General features: G+C 44.5%; 1 protein-coding gene across 1 annotated transcript in view; it reads left to right on the top strand.

Moving 5' to 3' along the window:
* MYO1D (myosin ID) overlaps positions 1 to 25,121 on the top strand; it is a 350,574-nt gene that overhangs the window by 170,195 nt on the left and 155,258 nt on the right. Inside the window, 3 exon segments of the mRNA XM_038754744.1 lie at positions 658 to 824; positions 7,247 to 7,382; positions 7,384 to 7,455. Coding sequence (XP_038610672.1) covers positions 658 to 824; positions 7,247 to 7,382; positions 7,384 to 7,455 — 375 coding nt within the window.

Here is a 25,121-nt window from a genome sequence, read left to right as displayed (position 1 = left end):
CTTCCAGACTGTGAGCCCACTGTTGCGTAGCGACCGTCTCTCTCTATACGTTGCCAACTTGGACTTCCCAAGCGCTTAGTCCAGTGCTCTGCACACAGTAAGCGCTCAATAAATATGATTGATTGATTGATTTCTATTTATTCTGACAACTTGACCCCTGTCCACATGTTTTGCGGTCCGTCTCCCCCTTCCAGACTGTGAGCCCACTGTTGCGTAGGGACCGTCTCTATACGTTGCCAACTTGGACTTCCCAAGCGCTTAGTCCAGTGCTCTGCACACAGTAAGCGCTCAATAAATACGATTGATTGATTGATTTCTATTTATTCTGACAACTTGCCACCCGTCCACCTGTTTTGTTTTGTGGTCCGTCTCCCCCTTCCAGACTTTGATCCCGCTGTCGGGTAGGGACCGTCTCTATAGGTTGCCAGCTTGTACTTCCCAAGCGCTTAGTCCAGTGCTCTGCACACAGTAAGTGCTCAATAAATACGAATGAATGAATAAATGATGGTTATCTCCCAGCCCCGCATCCCTCCCGACGACTAGCCGGCCGTGCATCGATTGTGTTGCTAGGTGTTGCTAACTTGTACAGTGCTCTGCACACAGTAAGCGCTCAATAAATACGATTGATTGATTGATTGATTGATTGATTGTCCGCAGGAGCCGTACTACGTCCGTTGCATCAAGCCGAACGACAAAAAGTCGCCACAGTTGTTCGACGCCGAGCGTTGCGGCCATCAAGTCGAGTACTTGGGCCTACTGGAGAACGTCAGGGTTCGCCGGGCCGGCTTTGCGTACCGCCAGACTTACCAGAAGTTTCTGCTCAGGTGAGCGGAGAAAGAACCTTTCTTTCCTTCATGGATGGTGACGGGAAATCTGTCTCTCCCACCTCCTCCTCCCCCTCTGGACTTTAAGCTCTTTGATATTAATAATAATGCTAATGATAGCATTTGTTAAGCCCTTGCTATGTGCCAAGCACTGTTCTAAGCGCTGGGGAGGCTACAAGGTGATCAGGTTGTCCCACGGGGGGCTCACAGTCTCCATCCTCATTTTCCAGATGAGGTCACTGAGGCCCAGAGAATAATAATAATAGTAATGATGGCATTTATTAAGTGCTTACTACATGCAAAGCACTGTTCCAAGCGCTGGGGAGGTTACACGGTGATCCAGTTGTCCCACGTGGGGCTCACAGTCTCCATCCTCATTTTCCAGATGAGGTCACTGAGGCCCAGAGAATAATAATAATAATAATAATAATAATGATGGCATTTATTAAGCACTTACTATGTGCAAAGCACTGTTCTAAGCGCTGGGGAGGTTACACGGTGATCCAGTTGTCCCACGTGGGGCTCACAGTCTCCATCCTCATTTTCCAGATGAGGTCACTGAGGCCCAGAGAATAATAATAATAATGATGGCATTTATTAAGCGCTTACTATGTGCAAGGCACTGTTCTAAGCGCTGGGGAGGTTACAAGGTGATCAGGTTGTCCCACGGGGGGCTCACAGTCTCAGTCCTCATTTTTCAGATGAGGTCACTGAGGCCCAGAGAATAATAATAATAATAATAATAATGGCAATTATTAAGCACTTACTATGTGCAAAGCACTGTTCTAAGTGCTGGGGAGGTTACATGGTGATCTGGTTGGCCCATGTGGGGCTCACAGTCTCAATCCTCATTTTCCAGATGAGGTCACTGAGGCCCAGAGAATAATAATAATAATGATGATGGCATTTATTAAGCGCTTACTACATGCAAAGCACTGTTCTAAGCGCTGGGGAGGTTACAAGGTGATCAGGTTGTCCCACGTGGGGCTCACAGTCTCCATCCTCATTTTCCAGATGAGGTCACTGAGGCCCAGAGAATAATAATAATAATAATGATGGCATTTATTAAGCGCTTACTACATGCAAAGCACTGTTCTAAGCACTGGGGAGGTTACAAAGTGATGAGGTTGTCCCACAGGGGGCTCACAGTCTCAGTCCTCATTTTCCAGATGAGGTCACTGAGGCCCAGAGAATAATAATAATAATGATGGCATTTATTAAGCGCTTACTATGTGCAAAGCACTGTCCTAAGCGCTGGGGAGGTTACAAGGTGATCAGGTTGTCCCACGGGGGGCTCACAGTCTCAATCCTCATTTTCCAGATGAGGTCACTGAGGCCCAGAGAATAATAATAATAATAATGATGGCATTTATTAAGCGCTTACTATGTGCAAAGCACTGTTCTAAGCGCTGGGGAGGTTACAAGGTGATCCGGTTGGCCCACGGGGGGCTCACAGTCTCAATCCTCATTTTCCAGATGAGGTCACTGAGGCCCAGAGAATAATAATAATAATAATAATAATAATGGCATTTATTAAGCGCTTACTACATGCAAAGCACTGTTCTAAGCTCTGGGGAGGTTACACGGTGATCCAGTTGTCCCACGTGGGGCTCACAGTCTAAATCCTCATTTTCCAGATGAGGTCACTGAGGCCCAGAGAAGTGAAGTGACTTGCCCAGAGTCACACAGCTGGCAACTGACGGAGCCGGGATTTGAACCCACAACCTCTGACTCCGAAACCCGGGCTCTTTCCACTAAACCACGCTGCTTCTCTAATGGCGGGGATCCCATCTATTCGTTCAATAGAATGTATTCATTGAGAAGCAGCGTGGCTCAGTGGAAAGAGCCTGGGCTTTGGAGTCAGAGGTCACGGGTTTGAATCCTGGCTCCTCCACATACCTGCTGTGTGACTTTGGGCAAGTCACTTCACTTCTCCGGGCCTCAGTGACCTCATCTGGAAAATGGGGATGAAGACTGTGAGCCCCACGTGGGACAACCTGATTAGCTTGTATCCATCCCCAGTGCTTAGAACAGTGCTTGGCACATAGTAAGCGCTTAACAGAGCCCCCTCCTTCCTCTCCCCCTCGTCCCCCTCCGCCTTACCTCCTTCCCTTCCCCACAGCACCTGTATATATGGATATATGTTTGTACAGATTTATTACTCTATTTATTTATTCTACTTGTACATATCTATACTACTCTATTTTATTTTGTCAGTATGTTTGGCTTTGTTCTCTGTTTCCCCCTTCTAGACTGTGAGCCCACTGTTGGGCAGGGACTGTCTCTATATGTTGCCAATTTGTACTTCCCAAGCGCTTAGTACAGTGCTCTGCACACAGTAAGCGCTCAATAAATACGATTGACTGACATTGATAAGACTGTGAGCCCACTGTTGGGTAGGGACTGTCTCTATATGTTGCCAACTTGGACTTCCCAAGCGCTTAGTACAGTGCTCTGCACACAGTAAGTGCGCAATAAATACGATTGATTGATTGATTGATTTTTCTTCTTCCTTCATTTCACTTTCGGCGGAGAGTCACGGATGGGGGGATCTTTAATGTATCGATGACCTTGTAAGCTGGTGAGGTCACCCTTGGCGGGGCGGGGAACCTCAATCAATCAATCAATCAATCAGTCGTATTTATTGAGCGCTTACTATGTGCAGAGCACTGTACTAAGCGCTTGGGAAGTCCAAGTGGGCAACATATAGAGACGGTCCCTACCCGACAACGGGCTCACGGTCTAGAAGCGATGCCACATGTCCGGAGCAGACCGTGAGCCCGTTGTTGGGTAGAGGCCGTCTCTATTTCATTCATTCAATCGTATTTATTGATTCTGAGTTCTTCTCTCTAATTAATCAATCAGTCATATTTATTGAGCGCTTACTGTGTGCAGAGCACTGTACTAAGCGCTTGGGAAGTCCAAGTTGGCAACATAGAGAGACGGTCCCTACCCAACAGCGGGCTCACGGTCTAGAAGCGATGCCACGTGTCCGGAGCAGACCGTGAGCCCGTTGTTGGGTGGGGGCCATCTCTCATTCATTCAATCGTATTTATTGATTCTGAGTTCTTCTTGCTAATTAATCAGTCAGTCATATTTATTGAGCGCTTACTGTGTGCAGAGCACTGTACTGAGCGCTTGGGAAGTCCAAGTTGGCAACATAGAGAGACGGGCCCTACCCAACAGCGGGCTCACAGTCTAGCATGGCTCAATGGAAAGAGCCTGGGCTTTGGAGTCAGAGGCCATGGGTTCAAATCCTGGCTCCGCCAATTATCAGCTGTGTGATTTTGGGCAAGTCACTTCACTTCTCTGTGCCTCAGTTACCTCATCTGTAAAATGGGGATTAAGACTGTGAACCCCCCATGGGACAACCTGATCACCTTGTGTCCTCCCCAGTGCTTAGAACAGTGCTTTGCACATAGTAAGCGCTTAATAAATGCCATCATCATTATTATCATTATTATTATTATTATTATTAGAAGCGATGCCACGTGTCCGGAGCAGACTGTGAGCCTGTTGTTGGGTAGGGGCCGTCTCTATTTCATTCATTCAATCGTATTTATTGATTCTGAGTTCTTCTCTCTAATTAATCAATCAGTCATATTTATTGAGCACTTACTGTGTGCAGAGCACTGTACTAAGCGCTTGGGAAGTCCAAGTTGGCAACATATAGAGACGGTCCCTACCCGACAGCTGGCTCACAGTCTAGCATGGCTCACTGGAAAGAGCCTGGGCTTTGGAGTCAGAGGCCATGGGTTCAAATCCTGGCTCCGCCAATTATCAGCTGTGTGACTTTGGGCAAGTCACTTCACTTCTCTGTCCCTCGGTTACCTCATCTGTAAAATGGGGATGAAGACTGTGAACCCCCCTTGGGACAACCTGATCACCTTGTGTCCTCCCCAGTGCTTAGAACAGTGCTTTGCACATAGTAAGCGCTTAATAAATGCCATCATCATCATTATTATTATTATTATTATTAGAAGCGATGCCACATGTCCGGAGCAGACTGCCTGTTGTTGGGTAGGGGCCGTCTCTATTTCATTCATTCAATCGTATTTATTGATTCTGAGTTCTTCTCTCTAATTAATCAATCAGTCATATTTATTGAGCGCTTACTGTGTGCAGAGCACTGGACTAAGCTCTTGAATTATTGAATTAAGCGTCAATTCCCGCTTAATTAGCGGGAAGGTTGAGGATTCTGACTCGATATGTGAAAAAGGTCACGCCGTTAGCCGCAGGGAGGGAATTAAGAGTGACTCTGTTCCCCGAGCCGGGATAAGCAGCCTGACACTATTCATTGCGGACAGTCGCGGCCCTGGACGGTAACAATTGGGGTGTTTGTTAGGCGCTTGCTGCGTGCCAGGCACTGTACTAAGCGCTGGGGTGGATACAAGCAGATCAGCATCATCATCAGTCGTATTTATTGAGCGCTTACTGTGTGCAGAGCACTGGACTGAGCGCTTGGGAAGTCCAAGTTGGCAACATCTAGAGACAGTCCCTACCCAACAGTGGGCTCACAGTCTAAAAGGGGGGGACAAAACCGAACATACTACAAAATAAAATAGAATAGATATGTACAAGTAAAATAAATGAATAAATAAATAGAGTAATAAATCTGTACAAACATATATCCAGATATACGGGTGCTGTGGGGAAGGGAAGGAGGTAAGATGGGGGGGATGGAGAGGGGGACGAGGGGGAGAGGAAGGAGATTGGATTGGACCCAATCCCTGTCCCACATGGGACACCCAGGCTTAATCCCCATTTTATAGATGAGGTGAGTCCACTGTTGGGTCGGGACCGTCTCTATATGTTGCCAACTTGGACTTCCCAAGCGCTTAGTCCAGTGCTCTGCACACAGTAAGCGCTCAATAAATACGATTGATTGATTGATTGAAACCGAGGCCCAGAGAAGGGCAACAACTGGCCCGAGGTCACACAGCAAACGGGTGGCAGAGCCAGGACTGGAACCGTGGCTCAGTGGAAAGAGCCCGGGCTTTGGAGTCAGAGGTCGTGGGTTCGAATCCCGGCTCCGCCAACTGTCAGCTGTGGGACCTTGGGCCATAATAATAATAATAATGGCATTTGCTAAGCACTTACTATGTGCAAAGCACTGTTCTAAGCGCTGGGGGGACACAAGGTGATCAGGCTGTCCCGCGTGGGGCTCACAGTCGTCATCCCCATTTTCCAGATGAGGGAACTGAGGCTCCGAGAAGTTAAGTGACTTGCCCAAGGTCACACAGCAGACATGTGACAGAGCCGGGATTCGAACCCATGACCTCTGACTCCAAAGCCCGGGCTCTTTCCACTGAGCCACGCTGCTTCTGCAGCGTCAATTCATTTCTCTGGGCCTCAGTTCCCTCATCTGGAAAATGGGGATGAAGACTGTGAACCCCCCGTGGGACAACCTGATCACCGTGTAGCCTCCTCTGCACACAGTAAGTGCTCAATAAATATGATTGAATGAATGATCAATCAATCAATCAATCATATTTATTGAGTGCTTACTGTGGGCAGAGCACTGTACTGAGCGCTTGGGAAGTCCAAGTTGACAACATCTAGAGACGGTCCCTCCCCAACAGTGGGCTCACAGTCTAAAAGGGGGAGACAGAGAACAAAACCAAACGTACTAACAAAATAAAATAAATAGAATAGATATGTGCAAGTAAAATAAATAAATAAATAAATAAATAAATAAATGGAGTAATAAATATGTACAAACATACACACACACACACACACACACACACACACACACACACACACACACATAACTGTGAGCCCACCGTGCTGCTTTCCCAGGAGCGAGCGATTGAATGAATAATTCAGTCAATCAATCAATCAATCAATCAATCATATTTATTGAGCGCTTACTGTGTGCAGAGCACTTTACTAAGCGCTTGGGAAGTCCAAGTTGGCAACGTCTAGAGACGGTCCCTACCCAACAGCGGGCTCACAGTCTAAAAGGGGGAGACGGAGAACAAAACCAAACATACTAACAAACATACATATGTACATATATGTACAAACATATATACGTATATATGTATATGTATATAATAATAATAATAATAATGGCATTTATTAAGCGCTTACTATGTGCAAAGCACCGTTCTAAGCGCTGGAGAGGTTACAAGGTGATCAGGTTGTCCCCTGGGGGGCTCACAGTCTTCATCCCCATTTTCCAGATGAGGGAATTAAGGCCCGGAGTAATAATGATGGCATTTATTCAGCGCTTACTATGTGCCGAGCACTGTTCTAAGCTCTGGGGAGGGTACAAGCGGATCCCACGCGGGATCATAACAATGATAATAGTAATGGTGGCATTTATCAAGTGCTCACCACGTGCAAAGCACTATATGTATGTGTGTATATATATATATATATATATTAAATGAGAGTTAACGTTGTCCTCCTCCCAGATACAAGATGCTCTCCAAGTTCACCTGGCCAAATCACGACCTTCCCTCCGACAGAGAAGCCGTGAAGAAACTGATCGACGGCTGCGGGTTTCAGGACGACGTGGCCTACGGGAAAACCAAGCTTTTCATCCGCACCCCCCCGGACCCTGTTCACCTTGGAGGAGCTCCACGCCCAGATGCTCGTCAGGATCGTCCTCTTCCTGCAGAAGGTCAGCTTGGATCGCCCCGCTTCCGCACCGGCCGGGGCTTTCCCTGGATTGAATTATTCATTCAATCACGCGCTCCTGGGAAAGCGGCACGGCCTCGTGGAGAGAGCGCGTGCCGTTGTGGTCCCGGGACTGTCCGTTCTAGGTCATGATAATCACGGTGGTATTTATTAAGCGCCTACAATGTGCCCGACACTGTACTAAGTGCTGGGATGGATGGAGCAAATCCCGTTGGTTCCGTCGTCGCCTTGGACGGTCCATTCTAGTAATGATGGTATCTATTAAGCGCTTCCTATGCGCCCGACACTGTACTAAGTGCTGGGATGGATGGAGCAAATCCCGTTGGTTCCATTGTGGCCTTGGACGGTCCATTCTAGTAATGATGGTATTTATTAAGCGCTTACTATGTGCCAGACACTGTACTAAGTGTTGGGATGGATGGAGCAAATCCCGTTGGTTCCGTTGTCGTCTTGGACGGTCCATTCTAGTAATGATGGTATTTATTAAGTGCTTACTATGTGCCGGATGGAGCAAATCCCGTTGGTTCCATTGTGGTCTTGGATGGTCCATTCCAGTAATGATGGTATCTATTAAGTGCTTACTACGTGCCCGACACTGTATTAAGTGCTGGGATGGATAGAGCAAATCCCGTTGGTTCCGTTGTCGTCTTGGACGGTCCATTCTAGTAATGATGGTATTTATTAAGCGCTTACTATGTGCCCGACACTGTACTAAGTGCTGGGATGGATGGAGCAAATCCCGTTGGTTCCGTTGTCGTCTTGGACGGTCCATTCTAGTAATGATGGTATTTATTAAGTGCTTACTATATGCCGGATAGAGCAAATCCCGTTGGTTCCGTTGTGGTCTTGGACGGTCCATTCTAGTAATGGTGGGATTTATTAAGCGCTTACTATGTGCCCGACACTCTACTAAGTGCTGGGATGGATGGAGCAAATCCCGTTGGTTCCGTTGTCATCTTGGACGGTCCATTCTAGTAATGATGGTATTTATTAAGTGCTTACTATGTGCCAGACACTGTACTAAGTGCTGGGATGGATGGAGCAAATCCCGTTGGTTCCGTTGTTATCTTGGACTGTCCATTCTAGTAATGATGGTATTTATTAAGTGCTTACTATGTGCCGGATAGAGCTAATCCCGTTGGTTCCATTGTGGCCTTGGACGGTCCATTCTAGTAATGATGGTATTTATTAAGCACTTACTATGTGCCAGACACTGTATTAAGTGCTGGGATGGATGGAGCAAATCCCGTTGGTTCCGTTGTGGCCTTGTACGGTCCATTCTAGTAATGATGGTATTTATTAAGCGCTTACTATGTGCCAGACACTGTACTAAGTGCTGGGATGGATGGAGCAAATCCCGTTGGTTCCGTTGTGGCCTTGGACGGTCCATTCTAGTAATGATGGGATTTATTAAGCGCTTACTATGTGCCAGACACTGTACTAAGTGCTGGGATGGATGGAGCAAATCCCGTTGGTTCCATTGTCGTCTTGGACGGTCCATTCTAGTAATGATGGTATTTATTAAGTGCTTACTATGTGCCAGATAGAGCAAATCCCGTTGGTTCCGTTGTGGCCTTGGATGGTCCATTCTAGTAATGGTGGTATTTATTAAGTGCTTACTATGTGCCAGGCACTGTACTAAGTGCTGGGATGGATAGAGCAAATCCCGTTGGTTCCGTTGTGGTCTTGTACGGTCCATTCTAGTAATGGTGGTATTTATTAAGCGCTTACTATGTGCCAGACACTGTACTAAGTGCTGGCTTGGATAAAGCAAATCCCGTTGGTTCCGTTGTCATCTTGGATGGTCCGTTCTCGTAATGGTGGTATTTATTAAGTGCTTACTATGTGCCAGACACTGTACTAAGTGCTGGGTTGGATAGAGCAAATCCCGTTGGTTCCGTTGTGGTCTTGGATGGTCCATTCTAGTAATGGTGGGATTTATTAAGCACTTACTATGTGCCAGACACTGTACTACGTGCTGGGATGGATGGAGCAAATCCCGTTGGTTCCGTTGTCGTCTTGGACGGTCCATTCTAGTAATGATGGTATTTATTAAGCGCTTACTATGTGCCAGACACTGTACTAAGGGCTGGGTTGGATGGAGCAAATCCCGTTTGTTCTGCTGTGGTCTTGGACGGTCCATTCTAGTAATGATGGTATTTATTAAGCGCTTACTATGTGCCAGACACTGTATTAAGTGCTGGGATGGATAGAGCAAATCCCGTTGGTTCCGTTGTGGCCTTGGACGGTCCATTCTAGTAATGATGGTATTTATTAAGTGCTTACTATGTGCCAGGCACTGTACTAAGTGCTGGGATGGATAGAGCAAATCCCGTTGGTTCTGTTGTGGCCTTGGACTGTCCGTTCTAGGTCATGATAATAATGGTGGTGCTTATTAAGCGCTTACTATGTACCAGACACTGTATTAAGTGCTGGGTTGGATAGAGCAAATCCCATTGGTTCTGTTGTGGTCTTGGACGGTCCATTCTAGTAATGGTGGTATTTATTAAGTGCTTACTATGTGCCAAGACACTGTACTAAGTGCTGGGATGGATAGAGCAAATCCCGTTGGTTCCGTTGTCATCTTGGATGGTCCATTCTAGTAATGGTGGTATTTATTAAGCGCTTCCTATGTGCCAGACACTGTACTAAGTGCTGGGATGGATGGAGCAAATCCCGTTGGTTCTGCTGTGGTCTTGGACGGTCCGTTCTAGTAATGATGGTATTTATTAAGCGCTTACTATGTGCCAGACACTGTACTAAGTCCTGCGTTGGATAGAGCAAATCCCATTGGTTCCGTTGTGGCCTTGGACAGTCTGTTCTAAGTCATGATAACAATGGTGGTATTTATTAAGCGCTTACTATGTGCCAGACACTGTACTACGTGCTGGGATGGATAGAGCAGGATGATAATAATAATAATAATAATGATAATAAGAATGGCATTTATTAGGCACTTACTATGTGCAAAGCACTGTTCTAAGCGCTAGGGAGGTTACAAGGTGATCAGGTTGTCCCCCAGGGGGCTCACAGTCTTCATCCCCATTTTACAGATGAGGGAACTGAGGCCCAACTGACTTTGGGCAAGTCACTGCACTTCTCTCGGCCTCAGTTCCCACCTCTGGAAAACGGGGATGAAGACTGTGAAACCCCCCGTGGGACAACCTGATCACCTTGTATCCCCCCAGCGCTTAGAACAGTGCTTTGCACATAGTAAGCGCTTAATAAATGCTATTATTAAAAAAAAGTCATGGGTTCAAACCCCGGCTCCACCAATTGTCAGCTGTGTGACTTTGGGCAAGTCACTTAGCTTCTCTGGGCCTCAGTGACCTCATCTGGAAAATGGGGATGAAGACTGTGAGCCCCCGTGGGACAACCTGATGACCTTGTATCTACCCCAGTGCTTAGAACAGTGCTTGGCACATAGTAAGCGCTTAATAAATGTCATTATTATTATTATTATTATTATTATTAATAGAAATCAATAACGGATGTAGACATGAGTGCTCTTGGGATGAGGGAGGGGTGGATAATCCAAAGGCAGTTCTTCAGCATCCCTAAGACCGTCTGCTTGTGGTGGACAGGGAATGTGTCTGTTTACTGTTCTATCGTACTCTCCCCAGCGCTTAGAACAGTGCTTGGCACATAGTAAGCGCTTAATAAATGCCATTAGTATTATTATTATTATTAATAGGAATCAATAACGGATGTAGACATGAGTGCTTTTGGGATGAGGGAGGGGTGGATAATCCAAAGGCAGTTAGTTCTTCAGCATCCCTAAGACTGTCTGCTTGTTGTGGACAGGGAATGTGTCTGTTTACTGGTCTGTCGTACGCTCCCCAGCGCTTAGAACAGTGCTGGCACATAGTAAGCGCTTAATAACTGCCATTATTATTATTATTATCATTATTATTAATAGAAATCAATAACGGATGTAGACATGAGTGCTTTGGGGTTGAGGGAGGAGTGGATAATCCAAAGGCAGTTCTTCAGCATCCCTAAGACCGTCTGCTTGTTGTGGACAGGGAATGTGTCTGTTTACTGGTCTGTCGTACTCTCCCCAGCGCTTAGAACAGTGCTTGGCACATAGTAAGTGCTTAATAAATGCCATTATTATTATTAATAGAAATCAATAAAGGATGTAGACATGAGTGCTTCTGGGATGAGGGAGGGGTGGATAATCCAAAGGCAGTTCTTCAGCATCCCTAAGACCGTCCTCTTGTTGTGGACAGGGAATGTGTCTGTTTACTGTTCTATCATACTCTCCCCAGCGCTTAGAACAGTGCTTGGCACATAGTAGGTGCTTAATAAATGGCATTATTATTATTATTATTAATAGAAATCAATAACGGATGTAGACATGAGTGCTTCTGGGATGAGGGAGGGGTGGATAATCCAAAGGCAGTTCTTCAGCATCCCTAAAATCGTCTGCTTGTTGTGGACGGGAAATGTGTCTGTTTACTGTTCTGTCGTACTCTCCCCAGCTCTTAGAACAGTGCTTGGCACATAGTAAGCGCTTAATAACTGCCATTATTATTATTATTATTATTATTATTAATAGAAATCAATAACAGATGTAGACATGAGTGCTTCTGGGTTGAGGGAGGGGTGGATAATCCAAAGGCAGTTCTTCAGCATCCCTAAGACCGTCTGCTTGTTGTGGACAGGGAATGTGTCTGTTTACTGTTCTGTCGTACTCTCCCAAGCGTTTAGTACAGTGCTTGGCACATAGTAAGCGCTTAATAAATGCCATTATTATTATTATTATTAATATTAATAGAAATCAATAACGGATGTAGACATGAGTGCTTCTGGGATGAGGGAGGGGTGGATAATCCAAAGGCAGTTCTTCAGCATCCCTAAAACCTTCTGCTTGTTGTGGACAGGGTATGTGTCTGTTTACTGTTCTATCGTACTCTCCCCAGCGCTTAGAACAGTGCTTGGCACATAGTAAGCGCTTAACAACTGCCATTATTATTATTATTATTATTATTATTATTAATATAAATCAATAACTGATGTAAACATGAGTGCTTTTGGGATGAGGGAGGGGTGGATAATCCAAAGGCAGTTCTTCAGCATCCCTAAAACCGTCTGCTTGTTGTGGACAGGGAATGTGTCTGTTTACTGTTCTGTCGTACTCTCCCCAGCGCTTAGAACAGTGCTTGGCACATAGTAAGTGCTTAATAAATGCCATTATTATTATTATTAATATTAATAGAATCAATAACGGATGTAGACATGAGTGCTTTTGGGATGAGGGAGGGGTGGATAATCCAAAGGCAGTTAGTTCTTCAGCATCCCTAAGACCGTCTGCTTGTTGTGGACAGGGAATGTGTCTGTTTACTGTTCTGTCATACTCTCCCCAGCGCTTAGAACAGTGCTTGGCACATAGTAAGCGCTTAATAAATGCCATTATTATTATTATTATTATTATTAATAGAAATCAATAACGGATGTAGACATGAGTGCTTTTGGGTTGAGGGAGGGGTGGATAATCCAAAATCAGTTCTTCATCATCCCTAAAACCGTCTGCTTGTTGTGGACGGGGAATGTGTCTGTTTACTGTTCTGTCATACTCTCCCCAGCGCTTAGAACAGTGCTTGGCACATAGTAAGTGCTTAATAAATGCCATTATTATTATTAATAATAATAATAGAAATCAATAACGGATGTAGACATTAGTGCTTTTGGGTTGAGGGAGTGGTGGATAATCCAAAGGCAGTTCTTCAACGTCCCTAAGACTGTCTGCTTGTTGTGGACAGGGAATGTGTCTGTTTACTGTTCTGTCGTACTCTTCCCAGCGCTTAGAACAGTGCTTGGCACATAGTAAGCGCTTAATAAATGCCATTATTATTATTTTATTATTATTAATAGGAATCAATAACGGATGTAGACATGAGTGCTTTTGGGTTGAGGGAGGGGTGGATAATCCAAAGGCAGTTCTTCCGCATCCCTAAGACCGTCTGCTTGTTGTGGACGGGGAATGTGTCTGTTTACTGTTCTGTCGCATTCTCCCCAGTGCTTAGAACAGTGCTTGGCACATAGTAGGCGCTTAATAACTGCCATTATTATTATTATTAATGTTAATAGAAATTAATGACGGATGTAGACATGAGTGGTTTTGGGATGAGGGAGGGGTGGATAACCCAAAGGCAGTTCTTCAGCATCCCTAAGACCGTCTGCTTGTTGTGGACGGGGAATGTGTCTGTTTACTGTTCTGTCGTACTCTCCCAAGCGCTTAGTACAGTGCTCTACACCCGGTTAAGGGCTCAATAAATGCGATCGACCGGATCATCATCATCAATCGTATTTACTGAGTGCTTACTGTGTGCAGAGCACTGTACTAAGCGCTTGGGAAGTCCAAGTTGGCAGCACATAGAGACAGTCCCTGCCCAACAGTGGGCTCACAGTCTAAAAGGGGGAGACGGAGAACAAAACCAAACATACTAACAGAATAAAATAAATAGACTGGATGAACGAGAGGGTTTCCAGAAGGTTGGGGACACACTCGAGGCGACATTTCAGCGTGCGGACAATACCGCGCCACCTCCCCGTCCCTCCCATCTCCTCCTCATCGCATCCTCCCCTAGCCCCCAAGTAGTTGCCTTCAATCAATCAATCAATCAATCGTATTTATTGAGCGCTTACTGTGTGCAGAGCACTGGACTAAGCGCTTGGGAAGTCCAAGTTGGCAACATATAGAGACAGTCCCTACCCAACAGTGGGCTTATTTTACTTGTCCATATCTATTCTATTTATTTTATTTTGTTAGTCTGTTTGGTTTTGTTCTCTGCCTCCCCCTTTTAGACTGTGAGCCCGCTGTTGGGTAGGGACCGTCTCTAGATGTTGCCAATTTGTACTTCCCAAGCGCTTAGTACAGTGCTCTGCGCACAGTAAGCGCTCAATAAATACGATTGATGATGATGATGATGATGATAAAAGAAGAAGCCGCGTGGCTCAGTGGAAAGAGCCGGGGCTTTGGAGTCGGAGGTCATGGGTTTGAATCCCGGCTCCACCCCAAGTCTGCTGTGTGACCTTGGGCAAGTCACTTAACTTCTCTGAGCCTCCGTTCCCTCATCTGTAAAAAGGGGGATTTAGACTGGGAGCCCCACGTGGGACAACTTGATCACATTGTATCCCCCCCCCCAGCGCTTAGAACAGTACTTTGCACATAGTAAGCGCTTAACAAATGCCATTATTAATATTATTATTATAAAAGTAAAAAGGAAGAGCCATCGGGAGAAAGGATGACACTCCGTCAGGAATCATTGTTTCTTATTTCTCTCCTCGAAGCCGTCGCCGGCTCTTTTTTTTCCTTTTTCCCCCCTCTCCGTGACTCCCTCCTCCTCAGGTTGGAAGGCCTATGATTTGCTGTCTGGGAAGCGGCAATTGGTTCGTTGCCCTGGTGATTTCCCGTTACCAAGGCAACCGATCCGGGGGGCCTCAGTCTTTCTCCCGGTTGAAAGATGAGATGGATTTCAGGCCCAAGACGCGCGCCAGTTAAGCGCCGCCAACAGCAGCCCCATCGTGGGTCTGAAGGGAAGACATTTCCAGGTGGAAAAAACACATTATTATCCTCTTTTAGACTGTGAGCCCACTGTTGGGTAGGGACTGTCTCTATACGTTGCCAACTTGTACCTCCCAAGCGCTTAGTACAGTGCTCTGCACACAGGAAGCGCTCAATAAATACGATTGATTGATTGATTGATTCTTTTGGCTCCCCGTCCCCCTCACACCCTTTTAGAGTGTGAGCCCGCTGTTGGGTAGGGACTGTCTCTATATGTTGCCAACTTGGACTTCCCAAGCGCTTAGTACAGTGCTCTGCACACAGGAAGCGCTCAATAAATACGATTGATTGATTGATTGATTATTTTGGCTCCCCGTCCCCCTCACACCCTTTTAGACTGTGAGCCCGCTGTTGGGTAGGGACTGTCTCTATATGTTGCCAACTTGGACTTCCCAAGCGCTTAATACAGTGCTCAGCGCACAGTAAGCGCTCAATAAATACGATTGATTGATTGATTGATTAGTACAGTGTTCAGCACACAGTAAGCGCTCAATAAATACGATTGATTGATTGATTGATTGATTGATTATTTTGGCTCCCCGTCCCCCTCACACCCTTTTAGACTGTGAGCCCGCTGTTGGGTAGGGACCGTCTCTATATGTTGCCAACTTGTACCTCCCAAGTGCTTAGTACAGTGCTCTGCTCACAGGAAGCGCTCAATAAATACGATTGATTGATTGATTGATTATTCTGGCTCCCCGTCCCCCTCACACCCTTTTAGACTGTGAGCCCGCTGTTGGGTAGGGACCGTCTCTATGTGTTGCCAACTTGGACTTCCCAAGCGCTTAGTACAGTGCTCTGCTCACAGGAAGCGCTCAATAAATACGACTGAATGACTGAATGAATGAACAGTTGTAGGATTTTGGTTCGACGGAACACACATATGTTTGGACGTATTTATTACTCTATGTATTTATTTATTTTACTTGTACATGTTTATTCTATTTATTTTATTTGGTTTATACGTTTTGTTTAGTCGTCTGTCTCCCCCTTCTAGACTGTGAGCCCGCTGTGGGGTAGGGACCGTCTCTATATGTTGCCAACTTGTACCTCCCAAGCGCTTAGTCCAGTGCTCTGCACACAGTAAGCGCTCAATAAATACGATTGATTGATTGATTATTTGGCTCCCTATCCCCCTCACACCCTCTTAGACTGTGAGCCCACTGTTGGGTAGGGACCGTCTCTATATGTTGCCAACTTGGACTTCCCAAGCGCTTAGTACAGTGCTCTGCACACAGTAAGCGCTCAATAAATACGATTGATTGATTGATTGATTATTTTGGCTCCCCGTCCCCCTCACACCCTCTTAGACTGTGAGCCCACTGTTGGGTAGGGACTGTCTCTATATGTTGCCAACTTGTACCTCCCAAGCGCTTAGTCCAGTGCTCTGCACACAGTAAGCGCTCAATAAATACGATTGATTCACTGATTGATTATTTTGGCTCCCCGTCCCCCTCACATCCTTTTAGACTGTGAGCCCGCTGTCGGGTAGGGACCATCTCTATATGTTGCCAACTTGGACCTCCCAAGCGCTTAGTACAGTGCTCAGCACACAGTAAGCGCTCAATAAATACGATTGATTGATTGATTAGTACAGTGCTCAGCACACAGTAAACGCTCAATAAATACGATTGATTGATTGATTGATTGATTGATTATTTTGGCTCCCCGTCCCCCTCACATCCTTTTAGACTGTGAGCCCGCTGTCGGGTAGGGACTGTCTCTATATGTTGCCAACTTGGACGTCCCAAGCGCTTAGTAAAGTGCTCAGCACACAGTAAGTGCTCAATAAATGCGATTGATTGATTGATTAGTACAGTGTTCAGCACACAGTAAGCGCTCAATAAATACGATTGATTGATTGATTGATTGATTGATTGATTATTTTGGCTCCCCGTCCCCCTCACACCCTTCTAGACTGTGAGCCCACTGTTGGGTAGGGACCGTCTCTATATGTTGCCAACTTGGACCTCCCAAGCGCTTAGTACAGTGCTCTGCACACAGTAAGCGCTCAATAAATACGATTGATTGATTAGTACAGTGCTCAGCACACAGTAAGCGCTCAATAAATACGATTGATTGATTGATTGATTGATTGATTATTTTGGCTCCCCGTCCCCCTCACACCCTTTTAGACTGTGAGCCCACTGTTGGGTAGGGACTGTCTCTATGTGTTGCCAACTTGGACTTCCCAAGCGCTTAGTACAGTGCTCTGCACACAGGAAGCGCTCAATAAATACGATCGATTGATTGATTGAGTCAGAGCCCGCTGCTTTCGTGCAATAAATTGGCCAGGCCAGCCCGGGAGGCCTGTCACTCACAACTCCGCAGCGGTGGTCTCCATGGCAACGGTCTCTGGCCTCTCCTCCGAGGGATGGGGGCGAAAAAAAGATGGAAAAAAGGCTGACGAGTCGTAATGTCACATTTCATTACATTAGGAGAATGTAATTCTCCTAATGTAATTCTAAGGAGAATGTACAAGCGCTTAGTACAGTGCTCTGCACACAATAAGCGCTCAATAAATCCGATCGATGATGATTAGGAGAAGCAGCGTGGCTCAGTGGAAAGAGCCCGGGCTTAAGCGCTTAGTACAGTGCTCTGCACACAGTAAGCGCTCAATAAATGCGATTGATTGATTGATTGAGTCAGAGGTCATGGGTTCAAATCCCAGCTCCGCCAACTGTCAGCTGTGTGACTTTGGGGAAGTCACTTCACTTCTCTGGGCCTCAGTGCCCTCATCTGGAAAATGGGGATGAAGACTTGTGAGCCCCCCGTGGGACAACCTGATCACCTTGTAGCCTCCCCAGCGCTTAGAACAGTGCTTTGCACATAGTAAGCGCTTAATAAATGCCATCATTATTATTATTATTACTAAGCTCTTGGGAGAGTAGAATACAATTCGTTCATTCATTCATTTCATTCATTCATTCAGTCGTAGTTATTGAGCGCTTACTGTGTGCAGAGCACTGTATTCATTCATTCAATCATATTTATTGAGCGCTTACTGTGTGCAGAGCACTGTACTAAGCGCTTGGGAAGTACAAGTTAGAGAAGCAGCATGGCTCAGTGGAAAGAGCCCAGGCTTTGGAGTCAGAGGTCATGGGTTCAAATCCTGGCTCTGCCACTTGTCATCTGGGTGACTTTGGGCAAGCCACTTCACTTCTCTGGGCCTCAGTTCCCTCATCTGTAAAATGGGGATTAAGACCGTGAGCCCCCCGTGGGACAACCTGATCACCTTGTAGCCTCCGCAGCGCTTAGAACAGTGCTTTGCACATAGTAAGCTCTTAATAAATGCCATTATTATTATTATTATTATTATTATTATTATTATTATTATTATTATTATTATTTCGTCTTTCTGTCCTCTCATTCCCCCGGAGTTTCTAGGGCCTTGGCCGGAGAGAGCGCTTGGTTTTGTTCTCTGTCTTCCCCTTCTAGACTGTGAGCCCACTGTTGGGTAGGGACCGGCTCTATATGTTGCCAACTTGTACTTCCCAAGCGCTTAGTACAGTGCTCTGCACACAGTAAGTGCTCAATAAATACGATTGATTGGTTGATTGATTGATTCTGTGGCCTAGCGGAAAGAGCCCGGGGCCGGCGGTCAGGGGACCTGAGTTTCTCATCGCGACGGTGCCCTTGGCCAAGTCACTTCATTCATCCGTTCATTCAATCGTATTTATTGAGCGCTTATTGTGTGCAGAGCACTGGACTAAGCGCCTGGGAAGTACAAGTTGGCAACATAGTCATTCATTCACTCATTCAATCGTATTTATTGAGCGCTTAGAGAAGCAGCGTGGCTCAGTGGAAAGAGCCTGGGCTTTGGAGTCAGAGGTCATGGGTTTGAATCCCGACTCTGCCACGTGTCTGCTTTGTGACCTTGGGCAAGTCACTTAACTTCTCTGGGCCTCAGTTACCTCATCTGGAAAATGGGGATGAAGACTGTGAGCCCCATGTGGGACAACTTGATCACCTTGTATCCCCCCCAGCGCTTAGAACAGTGCTCTGCACATAGTAAGCGCTTAATAAATGCCATCATTATTATTATTATTATTACAAGTTGGCAGCATATTCATTCATTCATATTTATTGAGTGCTTCCTGGGTGCAGAGCACTGTACTAAGCACTTGGGAAGTACAAGTTGGCAACATATGCATTCAGTCATTCATTCAGTCGTATTTATTGAGCACTTGTGTGCAGAGCACTGTACTAAACGCTTGGGAAGTACAAGTTGGCAACATATTCATTCATATTTATTGAGCGCTTCCTGGGTGCAGAGCACTGTACTAAGCACTTGGGAAGTACAAGTTGGCAACATATGCATTCAGTCATTCATTCAATCGTATTTATTGAGCACTTGTGTGCAGAGCACTGTACTAAATGCTTGGGAAGTACAAGTTGGCAACATATTCATTCATTCAATCGTATTTATTGAGCGCTTCCTGTGTGCAGAGCACTGGACTAAGCGCTTGGGAAGTACAAGTTGGCAACATATTCATTCAGTCATTCATTCAATCATATTTATTGAGCACTTATTGTGAGCAGAGCACTGGACTAAGCGCTTGGGAAGTACAAGTTGGCAATGTATTCATTCATTCATTCATTCAATCGTATGTATTGAGCGCTTCCTGGGTGCAGAGCACTGGACTAAGCGCTTGGGAAGTACAAGTTGGCAACATATTCATTCATTCAATCGTATTTATTGAGCGCTTCCTGGGTGCAGAGCGCTGTGCTAAGCGCTTGGGAAGTACAAGTTGGCAACAGATAGAGATGGTCCCTACCTGACAACGGGCTCACGGTCTAGAAGGGGGAGACAGACGACAAAACAAAACATGTGGACCGGTGTCAAGTCGTCAGAACAAATAGAATTAAAGCTAAATGCACATCGTTAACAAAATCAATAGAATAGTAAATATGTACAAGGAAAATAAATCGGGTAATAAATCTGTCCAAACATCTATACAGGTGCTGTGGGGATGGGAAGGAGGTAGGGTCAGGGGGATGGGGAAGAGGAGAGGAAAAAGGGGGCTCAGTCTCTGGGCCTCAGAGTCCTCATCTCCAAAATAATAATAATAATAATAATAATAATAATAATGGCATTTATTAAGCACTTACTATGTGCAAGGCACTGTTCTAAGCGCTGGGGAGGTTACAAGGTGATCAAGTTGTCCCACGGGGGGCTCACAGTCTTAATCCCCTTTTTACAGATAAGGGGACTGAGACACAGAGAAGTGAAGTGACTTGCCCAAAGTCACCCAGCTGACAATTGGTGGAGCCGGGATTCGAACCCATGACCTCTGACTCCCAAGCCCGGGCTCTTTCCATTGAGCCACGCTACTTCTCTACTAGGGATTCCCTAACTGTTCTTCCTCTTACTTAGGCTGGGCACCCCACATGGGACAGGGACTGTGTCCAAATTGATTATCTTGGATTTTTCCGGGGCTTAGCAGGGTGTTTGGCACATAGTGAGGGCAGTTCTGATTATTAAGCGCATAGTACAGTGCTGTGCACACAGTAAGCGCTCAATAAATACGATTGAATGAATGAGTGAATTATTAGAGGGAAACCTTGGCTCTGGTTTCCCGGAAGGATTTGTGCAGGAGCCTAGCCCATCAATCAATCGATCGTATTTATTGAGCACTTACTGTGTGCAGAGCACTGGACTAAGCGCTTGGTAAGTACAAGTTGGCAACATCTAGAGACGGTCCCGACCCAACAGCGGGCTCACAGTCTAGGAGGGGGAGAAAGACGACAAACCATGGAGACAGGTGTCAATACCATCAGAATAAATAGAATTATAGCTACATTCATTCAGTCGTATTCATTGAGCGCTTACTGCATGCAGAGCACTGTACTAGATTCATTCAATCGTATTTATTGAGCACTTACTATGTGCCGAACACTGTACTAAGCTCTTGGGAGAGTCCAGTGCAATAGAGTTAGCAGACTCGTTGGCTCGTTGTGGGCAGCGGGTGTGTCTGGTTATTAATAATAATAATAATAATAATGGCATTTGTTAAGCGCTTACTATGTGCCAAGCATCATCATCATCATCATCAATCGTATTTATTGAGCGCTTACTGTGTGCAGAGCACTGGACTAAGCGCTTGGGAAGTACAAGTTGGCAACATGTAGAGACAGTCCCTACCCAACAGTGGGCTCACAGTCTAGAAGGGGGAGACAGACAACAAAACCAAACATATTAACAAAATAAAATAAATAGAATAGATATGTACAAGCAAAATAAATAAATAAATAAATAGAGTAATAAATATGTACAAACATATATACATATAAGCGCTTACTATGTGCCAAGCACTGTTCTAAGCGCTGGGAGAGATACAAGGTAATCAGGATGTCCCACGTGGGGCTCACAGTCTTAATCCCCATTTGACAGATGAGGTCACTGAGGCCCAGAGAAGTGAAGTGACTTGCCCAAAGTCACACAGCAGACAAGCGGCGGAGCCGGGATTAGAACCCACGACCTCCGACTCCCAAGCCCCTGCTCTTTCCACTGAGCCACGCTGCTTCTCTAATTTTGATATTTGTTAAGCGCTTACTACGTGCTGGGCACTGGGGTAGATGCAGGGTGATTCAGGTTGTCCCACGTGGGGCTCACAGTCTTAATCTCCATTTTACAGATGAGGGAACTGAGGCACGGAGAAGTAAATGACTTGCCCAAGGTCACACTGTACTCTCCCAAGTGCTCCGTACAGTGCTCTGCACACAGTAAGCGCTCATTAAATACGACTGAATGAATGCCCACAACGAGCTTACAGTCTAGAGGGGGTGACGGGCATTATTATTATATATTATAAAATTATATTATAATATTAATATAATATAATTAATATAATATATTATATATCCAGTAATATTATATATTACTTAAGGATATGTATATAAATATTCTGGCTCTCCTACTTAGACTGCGAGCCCCATATGGAACAGAACCTATATCTGACCAGGTTATCATTCATTCAGTCGTATTTATTGAGCGCTTACTGTGTGCAGACTGTGTGGTTATCTTGAATCTACCCCAGTGCTTAGAACAGTGCTTGATGTATACCCCAACTTGTACTTCCCAAGCGCTTAGTACAGTGCTCTGCACACAGTAAGCGCTCAATAAATATGATTGGATGAATGAATGAATAGTAAGCATTAAAAGTGTACCACAATTTTTATTATTATTATTATTATTGCAGAACATAGCTTATTAGCTTCCCCCATCCCTGGAGTCCTGGGATGTAGGGAAAGAATAAAACAGAGTGTTTTTTTTTTTAAAAAAGGAAGGTTGTCACCCATAGATCAGTAAGCACTCAATACATATGATTGAATGAATGAATGAATAGTAAGCACTAAAGGTGTACCACAATCATTATTATTATTATTATTATTATTATTATTATTATTATTATCACTATGCCAGCAGAACATGGCTTATTAGCTTCCCCTGTCCCTGGAGTCCTGGGATATAGGGAAAGAATAAAACAGGCTTTTTTTTTAAAAAAAAAAAAAAGGAAGGTTGTCACCCATAGATCAGTAAGCACTCAATAAATATGATTGAATGAATGAATGAATAGTAAGCACTGAAAGTGTACCACAATTATTATTATTATTATTATTGTTATTATTATTACTATGCCAGCCGAACATAGCTTATTAGCATTCCCCATCCCTGGAGTCCTAGAATATAGGGAAGGAATAAAACAGGTTTTTTTTTTTAAAAAAAAGAAGGTTGTCACCCATAGATCAGTAAGCGCTCAATAAATACGATTGAATGAATGAATGAATAGTAAGCACTAAAAGTGTACCGCAATTATCATCATTATTATTATTATTACTATGCCAGCAGAACATAGCTTATTAGCTTCCCCCGTCCCTGGAGTCCTGGGATATAGGGAAGGAATAAAACAGCTTTTTTTTAAAAAAAAAAAAGGAAGGTTGTCACCCATAGATCAGTAAGCGCTCAGTAAATACGATTGAACGAATGAATGAATGAATGGTAAGCACTAAAAGTGTACCACAATTATTATTATTATTATCATCATTATTATTATTACTATACCAGCAGAACATAGCTTATTAGCTTCCCCCGTCCCTGGAGTCCTGGAATTTAGGGAAAGAATAAAACAGTATTTTTTTTTTAAAAAAAGGAGGGTTGTCACCCATAGATCAGTAAGCGCTCAATAAATATGATTGAATGAATGAATGGTAAGCACTAAAAGTGTACCACAATTATTATTATTATTATCATTATTATTATTACTATACCAGCAGAACATAGCTTATTAGCTTCCCCCAATCCCTGGAGTCCTGGGATATAGGGAAGGAATAAAACAGCTTTTTTTTTTTTAAAAAAAAAGGAAGGTTGTCACCCATTGATCAGTAAGCGCTCAATAAATGCAATTGAACGAATGAATGAATGAATGGTAAGCACTAAAAGTGTACCACAATTATTATTATTATTATCATCATTATTATTATTACTATACCAGCAGAACATAGCTTATTAGCTTCCCCTGTCCCTGGAGTCCTGGGATATAGGGAAAGAATAAAACAGTATTTTTTTTAAAAAAAAAAGGAAGGTTGTCACCCATAGATCAGTAAGCGCTCAATAAATACGATTGAATGAATGAATGGTAAGCACTAAAAGTGTACCACAATTCTTATTATTATTATTATCATCATTATTATTATTACTATACCAGCACAACATAGCTTATTAGCTTTCCCCGTCCCTGGAGCCCTGGGATATAGGGAAATAATAAAACAGTATTTTTTTTTTTTTAAAAAAAGGGAGGTTGTCACCCATAGATCAGTAAGCGCTCAATAAATACGATTGGAATGGTAAGCACTAAAAGTGTACCACAATTATTATTATTATCATTATTATTAGTAGTATACCAGCAGAACATAGCTTATTAGCTTCCCCCGTCCCTGGAGTCCTGGAATATAGGGAAAGAATAAAACAGTATTTTTTTTTAAAAAAAAAGGAAGGTTGTCACCCATAGATCACTAAGTGCTCAATAAATGCGATTGAATGAATGAATGAATGAATGGTAAGCACTAAAAGTGTACTGCAATTATTATTATTATTATTATCATCATCATTATTATTACTATACCAGCAGAACATAGCTTATTAGCTTCCCCCGTCCCTGGAGTCCTGGAATATAGGGAAAGAATAAAACAGTATTTTTATTTTTTTAAAAAAAAGGATGGTTATCACCCATAGATCGGCAAGGGTTCCCCATAATTACAATTCCCATTTCCAAGGGAAATTTAAGCTGGGTGTTTAATTTACACTTAGCTACTGAAAATTTCCTTTGAGGTGTGAAAGCGAAAATGGTCACTCTAAAGTCTGACTTCTAATGCTTCAGCACTGAAAATCCGTTCGTCGCACACCTCTTTTTTCTTTCTTTTTCTAAAAGAGAAATTAATTTGCGCGCCAGACATTGATTTAGAAGTCGGGTTGAAACACCCAAGCCCCTAAACACCGCGTCCCCTCTGTCCGCTGACGGTTGTGATTGTGGGTTCGACGCCCCGCGTCTGTGAAGGCCTAAGCGTCCATGTGGCCCCATTTCCGACCTTTTCTTTCTAAATAGCTGCCACCCAAAGGGTAGGAACGCGGCAGAAATGAATCATTCGTTCAAAATCGTATTTATTGAGCGCCTACTGTGTGCAGAGCGCTGTACTAAGCGCTTGGGAAGTACAATTCGAATCATCTTCTTTGTCACACGGCATATGTTGCCAATTTGTACTTCCCAAGCGCTTAGTACAGCGCTCTGCACACAGTAAGCGCTCAGTAAATACGATTGGTGATGATGATGATGATTCCTGGTACATGTCCTCATCTAGGATGACAAGCTGCTCAAGAAGATGCTCCTTGAAATCAGTCGACCGTCCGTATTTTTCCATCATTTACTGCGTGCAGAGCATTGTCCTAAACGCTTGGGCGAGTTCAGTATAACAGAGCTGGTAGCCGTAATGACAATAAGGATGGCGTTTATTAAGCGCTTACTATGTGCAAAGCACTGTTCTAAGCGCTGGGGAGGTTACAAGGTGACCAGGTGGTCCCA

This window comes from Tachyglossus aculeatus, chromosome 11, assembly GCF_015852505.1.
Source record: "Tachyglossus aculeatus isolate mTacAcu1 chromosome 11, mTacAcu1.pri, whole genome shotgun sequence".
Taxonomy (NCBI): Eukaryota; Metazoa; Chordata; class Mammalia; order Monotremata; family Tachyglossidae; genus Tachyglossus; species Tachyglossus aculeatus.
The sequence above is the reverse complement of the archived record's forward strand: the minus strand, read 5'-3'. Positions and strand labels throughout refer to the sequence as shown.